Here is a 15,193-nt window from a genome sequence, read left to right as displayed (position 1 = left end):
CAGATCTCATAACAGGTATTAACTGTGGTCCTGGATGTAAGACAGTACAGACTGCTGTGTGTTATCATTGGTCTAATTGAAGTGGTAACAGCTTCATCACTACAGCCGCAGGGTGTGGAGAAATGAAGAGTCCAGACTGTTATCCATTATGTTGCTAATTATAGGAATATGCCTTCGGCTTAACAACCGTCTCTGCCACTACAATATCTGCACCTCCAAAACGTGGTTAGATATGGGATGAAATAAACTACACACTGGATGTAGCTCATACTGTATAATTTGAAACACAAACAACAAAATTAGCCTTGAACTAAACCAAAAATTATTGTGATTTGGTTCAACGTGCATTTGTGTATTCCTGTGTGTGCAGCTGTGGGAGAATGATTATGGTGTGACAGCTGCAGACAGAGAGCCCGACTGGAGGCAAGTGAAGAGGTCTTAAATAAGAAGTAGCTTTCTGAGTACCTACATTTTTTCGCATATACTTTCCCTCTCTTTGAAAGGATGCAATTACCATGTCAGCTGCTATAATGCTAACACGAAGAAAATAGCTCAAAGTAATTATTCACTCTCTTGTTCATTCCGTAAAAAGGGGTTGGACTGGGAAACATGGAAACTGTGAAATGGACAAAGGCATGTTAATGGTTCATACTGATGATGGATTCAGTTTGTAATGTTGATCCTAAGAAGTTAACACACTGTCAGCTTTGTACAATTAAACATTAGTCCTTTAGGAAAAAAAGACACTTGCTGGATAACAGTTAAGTTAAGCAAAAGGAAGCTAAGAAAACTGAGATGCATCTAAAAGTCCTGGACTGCCTGACCCCCAAAATTCTCCATGAAGCCAATAATGTTAAAGTGCTTTAAAAGATTCAGCATTTTAATTATGATAACCAAAACTTGGGCTAAAGTTCTCTCAGCTTAAAACGTAATATGTAATTCATAGCCACATGCTCCTAAAAATATGGGGCAATTTCAGGTCTACATCTTGGACCATACAATCTTTCTCCATTTGTTTGAGTTTACTGTGACAATAAAAAGGGATTTAGAGTCCGCAATGCAATTTCACCTGGGATCAGACCCCCATATGCTTGGGTCTGCGCTGGCCGGGTATCAGATGCTACAGCCGCCATGCTTTGGAAACAAATCAGAAGCTTTCTTTGTGAAGATCCCCTGCTGAAGATGTGTTTTAATGGCTGTCTCAAAGTGTTTGAAGTGTAAATACACTATTTATAATTTCAATTTTGGATATAACCTCTAAACTTGTTCTTCTACAGTCTCTGGTATTTGCATTTTGTGGCAATGCTTAGTTTACTTCCCTTCTTGTCAAAATGTATCACTGCTTATAAATCTGCTTTTAAAACTTTCTGTTATGAAGTGAACACATTATTTCAAGTTTATATACGATAAAACTTCCAAAAGCTTTAACAAGATCAGGATGAAGTCTTCTTATCAAAATCACTCAACTCAAAGGTCATCTGGAAATTCTGCGACTGCTCGCAATTAATAGGCCCCCACGTCGAGAGGTGCATTTAAGTGGCTTAAAAGATTGTATGTGGTCTGATGTTGATCTTCCTTCTCAGTGAAGTAACTTACAAGTACTTTGTTTTCCTCACAAATGACGCATTCCTCTAACGAGACAGCTCTTCAGTCTGACTGCTTCTATAAACCAAAATAACCCATTCCTCACATAACTTACACCAAATCTGATGTCTCTATATCATGAACTGTAAGATGAATCCTATCCATGTCAAATATGTTAATGCGTCAGGTCCTACTTGTTCCTGCAGAACACAGAAAAAGAGCATGTATGCAAACAAATATACAGTATTCAAATGCATGCCAAGAGATGTAATTTTCATTCTTCTAACACAATACTTACAATGATTATCTCATGGTTCTATAATTATGTGATGACTTTATCTTTTCTATATCCAGAGGCAGGCAGCAGCACAGACACATTGTTAATACATTATATATCAGGCTGAAGCACTTAGCTGTTAGTGGGGCCTTGACTTCACACACATGCATGTTGGCACTAGAAGGCCTATGTACATGCTGGGCCACACTCACACAAACACACTGACATGAGCACACACACACAAACTTGCACCTGTCCGTGACTGACAGAAGATTTTTGCCTTGTCATTGTTTATCTCGCAGACGCCATTGATTTAACTGAGTTGGACGGGTCATTCTAATCCCTCGGGTTATTGGAATTTTGCTGGAAAAAAAGGCTTATAGGAATGGACAGGCATCTTAAAAAGGGACAAGAAATTCTCCCTGAATCCGTCAAATCACTGTGTAACAGTGCTGATGTAGAAGTATTGATGCCGTCCTCTTGGCTGGATGATTTTATCTAATACCCAAAGACAAAATGATGAAGAATCCCCAAAAGCCTTTTCGTTTGTCACACTTTGCAGCAGCATGGCCAAGACACTTATTTCATCTGCTACCAAATAATTAAACTAACTGCAATGTCTCGTTTTGAATCATGCGGTCACAGGAGTGCTAAGGATAGATAATCCAATGTTCGGGCATGCAAATAAATTATTACACCAAAGCTCTGGGAAATCTCTGGGAACAAACACATCTCAGTCTCATTAAAGTCACCATAGTAGAACATATTAAAACATTTGATACTGGGGTTGTGAGCAATTGCCAAGTAAAAACCACAATACAAACAAAAGCTTTGTTGTACATATTAACAATTAATTAAAACATTATAATAGTTTGCACACCCACCCCCCACACACAAACACACACACAGATATTTTTGTTCAGTTTAGTAACCAAAATGCTTGTTTGCGGCTCATCCCAAGGTGTTCTAAGACCACAAAAGCGTACAGTATTTTTTGAAGAACTTATAGGTCACTTTTTGTCCATGTCCACTTTGTCTTTTCAAAACAAACTTCTGCCCCTATAGAAAACTACTTGGGTTTAGGAAGGAGAACATTATGATATAGATAACATAACTACAGAAGATAACAATAATATATTATTATATATGAATAATATATACATTCTGGTTTCACAAAGGACAGGCGCTCTCCTGGATGAAAGTCTGGTGCCTTTAAACCCACCCATCCACTACAACTTACTCACTATGGTGTCAAAAGAAATGTTATATGTATGTCTTTGGTTTGCCTATAGTCGGGGCTTTCTGTACGAAAAGCAGGGATAGATCATCTTAAGGTGCAGACATCCTAGTAGCAGCATGTGTGAGCCACACAGGAGCCGAGGGCCTAGCACAGCTTTCCTTTTGTTGACCAATGATTTTCCATATGCTCCTTTAATAACTGCTTTGAGCTGCAATGTTTGTTTGTTGTAAAATACAAATAAAACGTAAACTGGGGTGAAAATGGCTGTGTTGTCCAATCCTTTAGGTACTCAATAGAAATTATTTATAAATTCAGCATGGTTGGCACTATACAATTCAGCATTTAGCATTTAGTCTAAGTTTTTAATAAAAGTGATGGGCAATTGTTCCTATATAGATTATTTTCAATGACTTAAAATGAAGTTAATTCCTTGTCAGTTTAGTAAATGCCATTGCCATCCTCAAGCTATGCTACCCAGTTTTATTTTTGAGTTCAAACTCACGCTTTAAAAGCCCAGAGAAACAGTTTTAATGTTAGTGCCAAAAATAGATATTTTAGAGAAGGAACAATAAAAGACAACCACTGCTGTATCCAGTTACACAGGGGTCATGAGAACCAGGCTCTAAAAAGGCATGTCTGACAGAGTGCTGCTCTCTCACCCCGTTTAGCCCCTGTGATGGATGGATCATTTTATACACCATTAATCCATCCATTTGTCAATTACTAATGGAAATTTTGGGGTTGAGGGCAAAGCGGGGGGAGGTTTCAAGAACTGTCAAGTCGCTGAATGCCACCTTGCATCACCACTGACTGTAATTACAGAACCTGTCTCAAACACTCCAAATACAAAAAATGGTTCAACGGGTTATAATGATGTTTATTGCGCTTCATGATTATTATCAACAACGTCATTACTCATTAGCACCTTGAACATGATTGGCTGAGTACCATACATTGTTCCTTTGTATAATAAGCATTCACGGCAAGACAAGTGGCCTGCTGATGGCACTCTGCTGAGAAAATTATACTCTGTTTCTAGTAAAGTACGTCACATTTAGAAACAATGGAGAACAGAGATGGATTTGTTCCCAGACATCTTTCAGAACTCCTTTAATGAAAGAAAATGTCCAGGAATCATGGGAGATTATGCAAATAATGTGTGCAGTGGTGTACTCTAGGGTTTGTTATGTATTTCAATCCCTTTTATCTAAAGTCTTGAAAGCAGAAGAGCACATTAGAAGAGTCTTTATTTCTTGCAATACGCTAATATCATTCAACTGTTTGTCGAAAACAGCTGGTATATACATTTGCAAATCATAAAAGGTGTTGGACACTTGCACTTCACACACATCTGTATCAAATTGCCCTTCCTATTGGTTCTATATGTATTGTATGGTTACTTATATTACCTGCAACAAATAGTAAGAAATACACCAGTGATAAATCTGGTACCTATAAATAAAGTCAGGAGAACAAATAGTCTTGAATAGCGGAAGGAACATTATGGATGTTGAAAAAATCTGCTGTCAGTCCCTGGAAATTACCCCGGCCTTAGAAGGCATCCCGTTTCCTTCCCTCATCTCTGAACGATGGGCGGATGTCTCTCTAACAGCTGGGGTTACCGACACAGCGGCTCGCAGGCCTGATGAGCTGCTCTCTCTATTTGCTCTGCTCATTCTCCTGAGCACCGCGGCCATCCAGATTAGAGCCTATGGCCCATTAGGCAGCCAGGGAGGTGGGCAACCTAAGAGGTGCAGCACAAGTGTGTATCAGAGTGTGCATGTCTGTGTGCAGTACGATAGACACTACAAGTCATTTGGGGGGAAATGGGATTGGGAGCACTTGTATCTCTATTCTTTCAGAAACCAGAAGCCCTAACAAGGACAGAAACCTGAGATAAATGTACTTCACTGTACAGTTTAACATTAACATGCAGACACAGATTATGGTTTAATCAAGATTAAGATGCAGATTTATGCAAGAGACACTAAATTCAGATGAATACAGGAGATACATGTGATAGTTGGGCCATTGGTTGATATTTCAAAGGTTTGATGAAGTAAAAAAAAGTGAATATGTAATTAACATGAATACTCATATATCCTCAAAGTAAAAGGACTTCAAAGTACATTGTAAATATAGACTCTGAGCTCTGTGTATAATAAATCATGTACTTAAAGCAAATTGACATCATGTTCTGATGCTACATTAGAAATTATTTAAAAAGGCGCCCACTTGGAATGGTTTACTGGAAAAGGTTTTTCATGTTAGGTCTATAGATCCTGGCATGGGTTTTATAGACTAAAATGGAATGAGACATATCATTGTGAAATTTTTTAGAAACATACACATACATACATTTATAAAAGCCAAGTCAGCAGTCACCCATAGCGCCGTTGTTGTCCGATGAAACACTTTTATGTTTTATTTGTACTGTAATAGCAGTAGGTCAATGTTCTTCATGTGCTTCAGCCTCAGGGCCTGTGTTTACAGACCACATCTCCATACCAACGCATCATGTAAATCAAAAGCTGAGTTTGATTTTAAAAAACAAATCGGAAGATAAGGCAGTAAACTGCTGCAGGCAATTCTGAAGCACCGCAATCATGATTTGTTTTTGAACGAATGTTTGTCCCAATGTCACAATTTTGTGTGCTATTTGAAATTATTCAATGCCGTCTTGCCCTTAGGCAAAAGATGAAGCTTCAAATAGAAAAATGGTATGTTCACTCAGGGCCAATGCAATAATCAACAACAGGAAAATGGGTTTACTCTTGCACCTCAAAGCCTTTCAGTCTCAACATTTTTGGAGGATGAGGCAGAATGTTTCCCTACAATGGGAACAAATATGTTAAAACTTCATTAAAGCATTGATGAGTGAAGGAACACACATTGAAATTCACAGATCTACTCAGCAAAGGTTGTATTGTGCATTTTCTATATTTGACAGTTGTTTAGTTGGTATTTACCACAACGATTTAGAGGTCAATTTTTATTTTTCCAAACTAAAAAAACACTGTGTAGCTGCTTTTAAGTCGTTAGAAAGGACAGCTTCACAGCCAGTTTAATTACTTTCTCTTTACTTGGCTTAAACAGAGTTTGACTGAATTGTGGGTTGCAGCTGTTACTCACTGTTTTTGAATGTGACAATGTTTCTTTCTGTAACAACATTCCTTTATCGATTCCCCTAGAAATTAATAATTTTTAGTACCCAATTAAACATCTCTTAACAAGTTGAAACCCATGATTTAAAAAACCCCTACTAATCAAATGATGGTCTAGGTGTATAAATAGCTATGCTTGGTGTGATGCAGGTTTCACTGTATTTACAGAAAGACACCCAAGATTACTACTATTGAGATAAATTCATACTTTGTGGTTTCATTCTTTTTTATTAAGAGACGTCATACAGCCATATCAAGGAGACCTAACAAGACTTAGCATATACTGCCTCTGTTAATTAAGGGTTAGGGTTAGGTTTAGGTTGCACTGAAGAACAATTTGGCTTAGTCAAAATGCCAAAATGGACTCATTGACTATGCTAACATGATGATGTTGAAAACTGAAACTAAACTGATTTAGGACTAATACAAATGTTGACCTGATAAAAAGTCAGAGACTTGTAACTTTCTTGACCAAATATCATGGCAGAAATCATGAGATCATCAACGTCATTAGGGTTCATCCTCTGGGGAATAAGTACAAAAATAATTTCATGGCAATCCATCCAATAGTTGTTAGGTGGTGGACCGACCGACCGACCGACCGGCCTCTACACCAACCTTACCATTCCTAGTGCCATGTTGTTTGAATTTCTAAAAATACACTAATCAATGCTTCAGGGCATTAATGGTGAAATGTTCCTTTTAGCCTACGTTTTAAACAGTTTGGATTAAATCCACGTGTGGGGCAGTTCTGTATGGGTTGAACAAGACATTAGTGATGCTATTAGCGTTATAAAGTCTCATTGTCTCTGTCAGTTGTGCTGATGTGGTCTCGTTCCAGCTCTATGCTTGTGATGAGTACAGATGGACGGAGCTTGTTCTCTCTGGAAACGGGGGATCATAGCTCACGGTTAGGGCCCCTCTGCACTACAGTCACACCTCATTGACCAACATTACAGCAAAGGAAACCAAATCATTGCAGGGGGGTGGAGGACCTGTTCTCAACAGTTTGCCCTCTTTTATCATCATTCTCAGTCATCACCCTCTATGGGGATGAGGAATGATTCAAGTCATCAGCAATATGTTATTTTTTGCATTTTTAGTAGAAGTATTAGTAGCATAAGCAGTGCGGTGGTAGTAGATCACTTATTCCTATGAGAAATAATAACAAAGATAGAAGTAAAAGAGGAAACTGATGTACAGACGTATTACTATTGAAGAAATATATTGAAAATAAAGTGAGGCAAAAAGGCAAACATTTACAGACAGTATAACAAATTGTTGCTGAGGTATAAAGGCATTAGACAGTGCTGAAAGTGTTAAAGTGCTAAGAAAAGTACAAAAATGTCAACACAACACACACCTATTTAATATATTAAAATATCTATAACCCTTTTTTTGCTAACATGTATACACATTTTTTTTTAGCTCTCTTCCTCTACTTAGTGATGATAATGGCTTTATCCACTGTTCAGGTTGTGTGGACTCTCTCCAGCCTCAATAGAAACGAACACGCCGACGTGGTCAATATATTGTACTCTACAACCCTCCGTCCTCCAATGTGTTTACACGTTGCACCGCACAAAGTCAGTTGTCAGTTGACAGCTTCTCCGCATTGTTTGATGATCGGGGAGCTAAGTGGTGGTGACGGATTGTGATGTTGATGTATTTACCTCCTCTGTGCTGACGGGAAGCTGTTCCTATGTCCTGATTGACTGGGTCTCATCACAGCAGCCACCGTTGCTTTGTTTAACCCGGTCAGGTTGGGGAGGGTTTGCTTACTCACTCGATGAGACGTCCATGAAGATGAGAAGAAGACCTTCCCTTATCTTGGCTGACATTGTCCGCTTGGCAAGCAGAGCAGCTCATTCTCGCACTGCAAATTTGTGGATATGTATCTTGTCTTGCTCTGAGATAAAGTTTGTTTTCAATATATGCCATGAGATGTCTACATATCATAACCGTTGGTTACATATTTATTATCTGTATATTATATACATATTTCAAGAGATAACCAACAGTTTTTCTAAAAATGCTTTTGGAGTTTGGAGTGATAAATGCTGCTCAATGAAAAAATAAAAGTCATCATTACCAATGGGCTTTATTCCAGTGAATACAATAAGTGTGATCAAATCACTGTCACTAAGGCATCAGTGCGTTATGACCTTAAGTGGAGGTTTGTTCATGTGAGTTGTTTACACTGAATTGGATATTGACTGTAGACCTGTGTTACATTGTTTATTTGTATGCAAGACTCACAGGCTGTGAGCAAAATGTTGGCAAATCCAAATAAATCACTGCTGCCAAAATAACTAACAGGGGTTTCTTTCATTTTTCTCTGTCTTTGTGCATGGAGCCCCTTTATTTGTACCCAGGTTTCATCATCACCACAGTCTAGACCACTGCTTTACTGATTAAAACTAAGGTAGCCTACATGGTGTATCTTAAACTGCTGATGAGGATGCAGAAAACAACATAATGCATGTCTTGCAAGGCCTAAACTATTCTTTAGTTTAATTTTTGGTTTAATGAAAGAAAATGTATTTTTCATTTTCGTTCGATTTGAAAGGTATCCCCGGCAAGTACAGTTTAAATTCACTATTTAATTCTCTGAACCATTTAGATCATAACCTTCTTCTTTTACAATCCTGGAAACATCCTGCACCAAACATGTAGGCTACTAACGGAATGTTCTCAGACATGGTTCATAGGATCAAATCATATCACAGGTCTATTCCATCATTTAGAGGTCCTTGTGGAGAAATTTGGGAAGCCCTGCACTTGAACCAATGAGGCAACACAGACACACACGCACACACGCCACTGCCTTGTCAGCTTACCCCCTCTAGTGCCGAGCATCCTGCACAGATGCGCACAGTCTCATAGCTGCATCCTCTCTCTGCTTACCTCTCGCTGCTGCAGCGGACCGGGCTGCTGACAGGGAGCCGGTAGTCCGCGGATCATCGATCAGCCAACAGGATTTCTTAAATCTGTCACGAACCTGTGCGCTAAAGAGACCAGATTGACTAGGAAAATGTATTGATCTTTCAAACAATACAATATCGGCGACTGAAGTCCATGGGAAATCTGCAAAGTTGCTAGGAGCATGGTGTTTCGCACTTGTCTGACATTTTTTATTTTACTTTAAATATTGTTATCCACAATCTCTCGGTTCCTCGCCATCGCCGCCGCTGCCTCCAGGTAAGGGATGGATCTCCTTTTGTTCCGTCACTCGGCAGTTCTCTCCCACTGGAACCGAATGTGAGGACCAGTGCTCGTCGAGGATCCAGACGCGCTTTTTCTCTGTCCGCGTTACCTCTCGGCTAGAAGTACCTCTTATAAAGCCGGTGATAAATGTTGCAGCAGACATGAGTTTTGGAAACAGATTTTTCCTCGCTTCACTCTTTCTTGGAATTGTCCTCACTCGCTTCAGCCATTGCAACCAAGGTGAGTTTGACGATCCACTCCTAAGACGAATGTGTACTTGTTTAACCTTTATCCTGGCAATTTGTTTACTCTTACAATGTTTATTCCACGTTTACGGTTATTCAAAACATATTCAATGTAGGCTCTGCTAAGGATTCATGCACTGTTATTTTTGTAAAGACCGATCATGTAACAGTCTCCGCAAAAGTGAGTAAATAAACTGATTAAATCCCGGCAGAAAAACATCACTCAGATCGATGTAGTTAGTGCACAACAGCACATATGTTTGGCTTTCTCTGTTGCAATTGTTGTATTTATGAAATATAATCATGTGCAATATAAAACATTTCTCTTTTAATAATCTTCAATTAAGTGTTCTGTTGCATAATGTCTCTGCACAAAACTGCACCATGACAGAATCTTGATTTAAACTTTATTTCTCAATAGAGTTCAATTGATTCCATCAGCTCATTTTTGATCCAAAATCTGAATAAAATGAAACAGTGTTTATGTAAACCAGCTGCTATAATTACATTGCAGTTTTACTTTAGACACACACAGATAGACAGAAGCAGACAGCAGATCAGACAAAGACTGAATCATTACGTGGGTGACAATCTGAGAACATGTGTGCTCTCTTTTAGTTTTGCAGACTTTCTTGCATTTTTTGTGCCAGAGATGTTGCAGGAATTTTTAAAAAAAATACACTCAAAGATTACGAGCTGTCATAGATGCATTTATTCAGTGAAATAATGTGCATGAATGTGCAAATGTACAATGTAAAATCCTAAACGGCAACACGTCTGCATGTGGGTACAGTGTGAACGTGTTCTTATATGCAGGGCATTGCTCCTGTATGTGCTTTTATTTTTGCATAAGCTTGCAGTCCACCAAGTGTGTTCGTGTAGCCTATGTACTTATGGTTACACAATTTTAAGTGTAATCGTTCCTTCGTGTCCCTCCATGTGCACATACGCAGCTTCGGATAGGATTAAAATAGTCTTATTGATTGTGCGGGACACAGCAGGATCTGCCCCCCAGGTTATATTTTATTGTTCTCTCAGTTCAATAAGAGTGATGCTGCTCCCTGTTCTTGTAGACAGCTGCTACAGCCCCACTCTCTGTTTTTCTCTGCAACAGATTGAATGATTGCACTGATGTCTGCTTTCTAGTGTACTTTAGTCTTTCATATTGACTGGTCTGGGACCTCAGGGGCACAATTGCAGTCGTTGTCAACCACAGAGTAGTGCAGCTCTGAATTGAAAAATCTGATAATAACTCAGTTGACAAAGGAAATTGTCTTGTTAGGTGGTGAGGCATAAACAGTTCTCAACTTGCTACATCACGCTCCATGTATTGCTTTTGAATTTGGCAAAAATAATTCCATGTTCCTGCTGCGTATGCTGTTGAGGACAATTCAATGTTGAGTTTGCATGCTTATTGAAGAGATTAAATAGTGCAGGGTTATGAATGCATGTGTTTCTTAACCTTTGCGTCCAATTCACGTCCAATTCACGTCGTGATCCAGCCACCTCATGATCATAAAAAGAAAAACATTGGAAACAGTACTAGTCTGGGAAGGGGGCTGGGATCAAACTCAATACTATTACACGGAGGCGTTTTAGTGCTGCCGAACACAAACAAACAGAACATAACAGATTGGGGATTTCACAGACAAAATTGGTCGAGATGTCAGCTGTTAGGAGAACAATAAAAAACAATCACCTTTTCTTTCTCGCCTGTGTGCCTCCTCTCACAGCAACACATCAGATAATCCCTCATGTCAACCCAACTGATATTGCAGACAGTTATTAACAAAAAGATCTACTCACTCACTGCCCAGTTTGAACGAGAATGTCTTCAAAAGGATATTTCACCATCTTTACTATTATTAATACTTTATATTTACTTTTTTTCTCACTTTCCTCCATTGTGAAGTCGGCAGCAGCTATGATGATTACATCATTCCTTGAACCCTTGTCGAGCAGCAGATACCCAGTAATTCAGGAGGTGATGTCTTTGTTTCACACTTCTGACATTGTTCAAATAGCTTTTTCCCGCCTGTGAGATTCAGGCATGAACATTCAAGAAAGCAATACATCTTTGGGAAACGGATGAGTCAAATAGAAGCACCACATGAGATTATTTTTTGTGTTGTTCAAATGCATCTCAATGAGATACTGCTGGATCTTTAAGAAGTTTGAAGTCAGTAAACTGCTGTTTGGGCTGTATTGGTTTCAGATTGCAAGACTCAAAGGGATCTGGCTATGAAATCGTGATCAAAATGATGCAGCTTTTTGCATTGATTTTTTAGAGGATGGCTGATTCAAGCTTTTGCTCTCAGTGGCACCCCCCACAGAGCACCAAGATCACCATCACCGCTGTAGATGGAGGAGATATTCAGCAGAAGTGTGCTGTCAAGGAAAATCAATCAATCAGTAAATCTGGAACGGCTGTAAAAATGTTAACTGTGCACCTTTGACTCACAAGTCACAACGTTAGTGTGTTGTAACCATGCTTGGCTTTGAATTCACAGGTTGGCAAGAACATTATGTATATCCATAATTAGTTCAGTATCAATACATAGGGGTTAATTCTGAAAACACAACAATTCAATATAATATTTAACAACTGAGATTCTTAAGATTCTTTCACAGTTAGGTTGTAACATTTTATGAACATAATAGTTATCTCAGTTTCTGCCTGACGTTTAGTAGAGAACACGCTGCTACATGTAATAAAAGGTATTTTCACAAAAGCCCCCTACCTAGAGAGATTGAGATGACTCCAGGCTGGAGACTGTTAATTTTGTCAGAGCACGGCTTCCTCTGAGGCATTACTGTATTAAGATAATGATTGTTAAATTGTTCTGTACGTGAGAAGATTATGGCCACCTGGATGGCAAGATACACCTCATTATTTGCCCTTGAGAAATTCTGCCTCAGTGAGTCCTGTTTAACTTTGAAATGACATTTTCATAAACAAACTTTGATATTAAATACTTGTAGTTTTGAATATGTTAGCCAACAAATGTAAAGGCATAGGTCCTTTTTAACATATAATATTATTACGCGCAATCAGTAGGCCTACTGTCTTTTCTTTTTGTCGTGTGTTCATTGTAGTATAGTCTTAAATTTGGTGTCATATACACCCTGGGTACACAGGTTTTTTCACTTAATTTTCCTAATTAAACCTCCTTTGATCACTGCGATACATAGACTGATCTTGATGGACAATCTCTTTTTTAGCTTTGCACCTGTGACAGTGGAAGCTTTTTCCTCGCCTTTCTGTGGCTCGCGTAATAGCTGATGAGTTTAAGGCTGTAAAAACATGCATGCAGCTATGCAGTAGGTTGTGCTCCTCTGTTGGGATAAGCTGTGACTGAAACCACCCAGTGGTAAGTAAAAAGGATATAATGATTTGCTATGCTTCAAGTAGAGGATAAGTGAACTAGCTACTAGGCTATGCAAATTAAAAATGCTAACAACATTAGCATGTAGCAGGCTACATATGAGGAAAACTTGACTAGCAAACAACCATTGTTTTGGACCTTGTTACTCAAAATGAAACCAAATGTTAAACCTTTTTTAAGATGTTGCAGTTAAGCCATGTTATGTGTGTACAAGATATTGAGGTCAACTTACTGTACAGGTAAAAAATGGTAACTGCAAATCCACATTTCGTTGCCATGATTGCAGTTATTCATGCTTTTGCTTCTCTTTTCTTTCGCTCTTGGCAGACTGTAAACATATTGTAGCTGAATATATTTATACAGTCAATTGCACAACAGCTGTTTCCCATTTTAGAACACTTCCAATCAGTGGGCTCACTTAAGGAAATATCACGTGCATATCCTGATGTCTACCTGAGCCGAGGTCTAATCAACCCAAACAAGTGAACACACCTGTGTGTTTCTCAAAACAATAGGATCCTGCATAGTAGAAAATCACTATACAAAATTAAAGTATCCTCTGTTGAATGGTCAGTAATACATACTACAGGAATATTGTGAAGTATCCACAGTTGAATGAGATATAGAAAAAGCTATAGTATGTCAATGGTAATTCAAAGCTTATCTCATAGAACACGTCTAGCTACAATCTAATCAGTAATATCACTACAGGTGTTTTGCCTAAGAAAGTTAATTTAGAATCACTTAGTCCAGAACTCTAGCATGCCTAAACTTGACATTGGAGCCATCCAGTTTTGAATGGGTGACTCAAATATTATTGCCATGAATTCCCTTTACTAATCTTGTGTTTAAAAAGACAGGCTATATAAGATCTAATCATCCACATTCGGAGATTTGCTTTGCTGCCATTTATTATGTTGTTTGTTGTTTGATCATGTTGAGTGTGGAGAGTGTGTTGTCACGCCTGTCTGGTTGTCTCTGCTATGGATAGTCTTCCTTTTCACAGCATATCATCCCGTCTGATAAGAGCCCAGCACTTTCTTTACACCGCTAAATGACATGGTGGAATCCTAACTGAAATACTCAACCAAATCAATTTTCACAAGTCTTTGTACATCAAGTGCTGCTGTTTGTCTTTAAATAGGCCTTGCTGTTAACTGGAATGGGTATGTGGGGAACAAATTAAACGTTTTCATTTTGGAAGTAAGGCTTGCTTTCCTTTTTCAAATGAAATGAAAACAAGTATTGCTATAAGAAAATAAATATAATGTACCAAATCAGCCACAGTGATGGATGTACATGTGTAAAGGGCCACACTATGTTGTGATTTAGACAACTATCAGGTGGTCGCATTTCTTTAAGCTGTAACTTCCTGTGTCCAAGCGTGTCTGGTGCACAAGGCAAAACTTTAACAAAGTGTTACCCTCAACATTATCTTAGAATGTTTTACCTCACCGGATTTACTTTTGTCCAGAGGACATGTTCAGATATTGTTAACAGCTAATTAAACATATTAACAGCATACAGTATGTCGACATCAATTTAAATGCAATACATGTTTTTCTTTACGACATCATTATTTTAAATAAATACAGACAAATATCCCTAATGTTATATTTTAGTGGATGGATTACATTTACAATATTCATTTTTTCATTGTGGACATAAGAAAACTGCTTCTTCATTAAGACTGTGTAGATAGACTTGTCCTGAGTTTACTTTCCATTATTCTTTTTGTAGTATAAGGTATGACATTTTCTTATTAATGATATAACTAATCTAAAAATATTTCTAGAACTCAGCATTAATTCATGACTGTCATTATATTTCAAATTAGAATGTTCTTTGATTCAGGTTACTCAATGTTGGCCGTAATCCCCTCAAAAAGTGTCCTCCTTGTTGGTTCAGTTGAACAGGGTATAGTACACTTATAGAGACAGTTCATGTGCCTGTTGTCTAAATATTCAAACTGTTCCCATTTCCAATTTACATGAAGTAAGGCTGGATGAGGCTTTTGTTAGGGTTGTAGTTATTTTGAGGTGTGTGTGTGGCCTGCGATGGCTGTAGGCCAGACAGGAGATGTCATCATT

At 38.4% G+C, this 15,193-nt stretch overlaps 1 protein-coding gene across 2 annotated transcripts in view; it reads left to right on the top strand.

Moving 5' to 3' along the window:
- Positions 1-15,193, top strand: part of LOC307029403 (ephrin type-A receptor 6-like) — a 328,394-nt gene that overhangs the window by 141,004 nt on the left and 172,197 nt on the right. The window contains exon 1 of one of the 2 annotated variants that reach the window (XM_079665351.1): positions 9,228-9,712. The exons of the other annotated variant lie outside the window; for it this stretch is intronic. Within the exon in view, the coding sequence (XP_079521477.1) occupies positions 9,634-9,712 (79 nt within the window). The 5' untranslated portion in view covers positions 9,228-9,633. Of the gene's footprint in view, positions 1-9,227; positions 9,713-15,193 lie in introns of those variants that run through there. 2 annotated transcript variants of the gene reach the window in all.

This window comes from Notothenia rossii, assembly GCF_949606895.1.
Source record: "Notothenia rossii genome assembly, chromosome: 2".
Lineage (NCBI taxonomy): Eukaryota > Metazoa > Chordata > Actinopteri > Perciformes > Nototheniidae > Notothenia > Notothenia rossii.
This window is presented reverse-complemented; position numbering and strand designations above follow the sequence as displayed.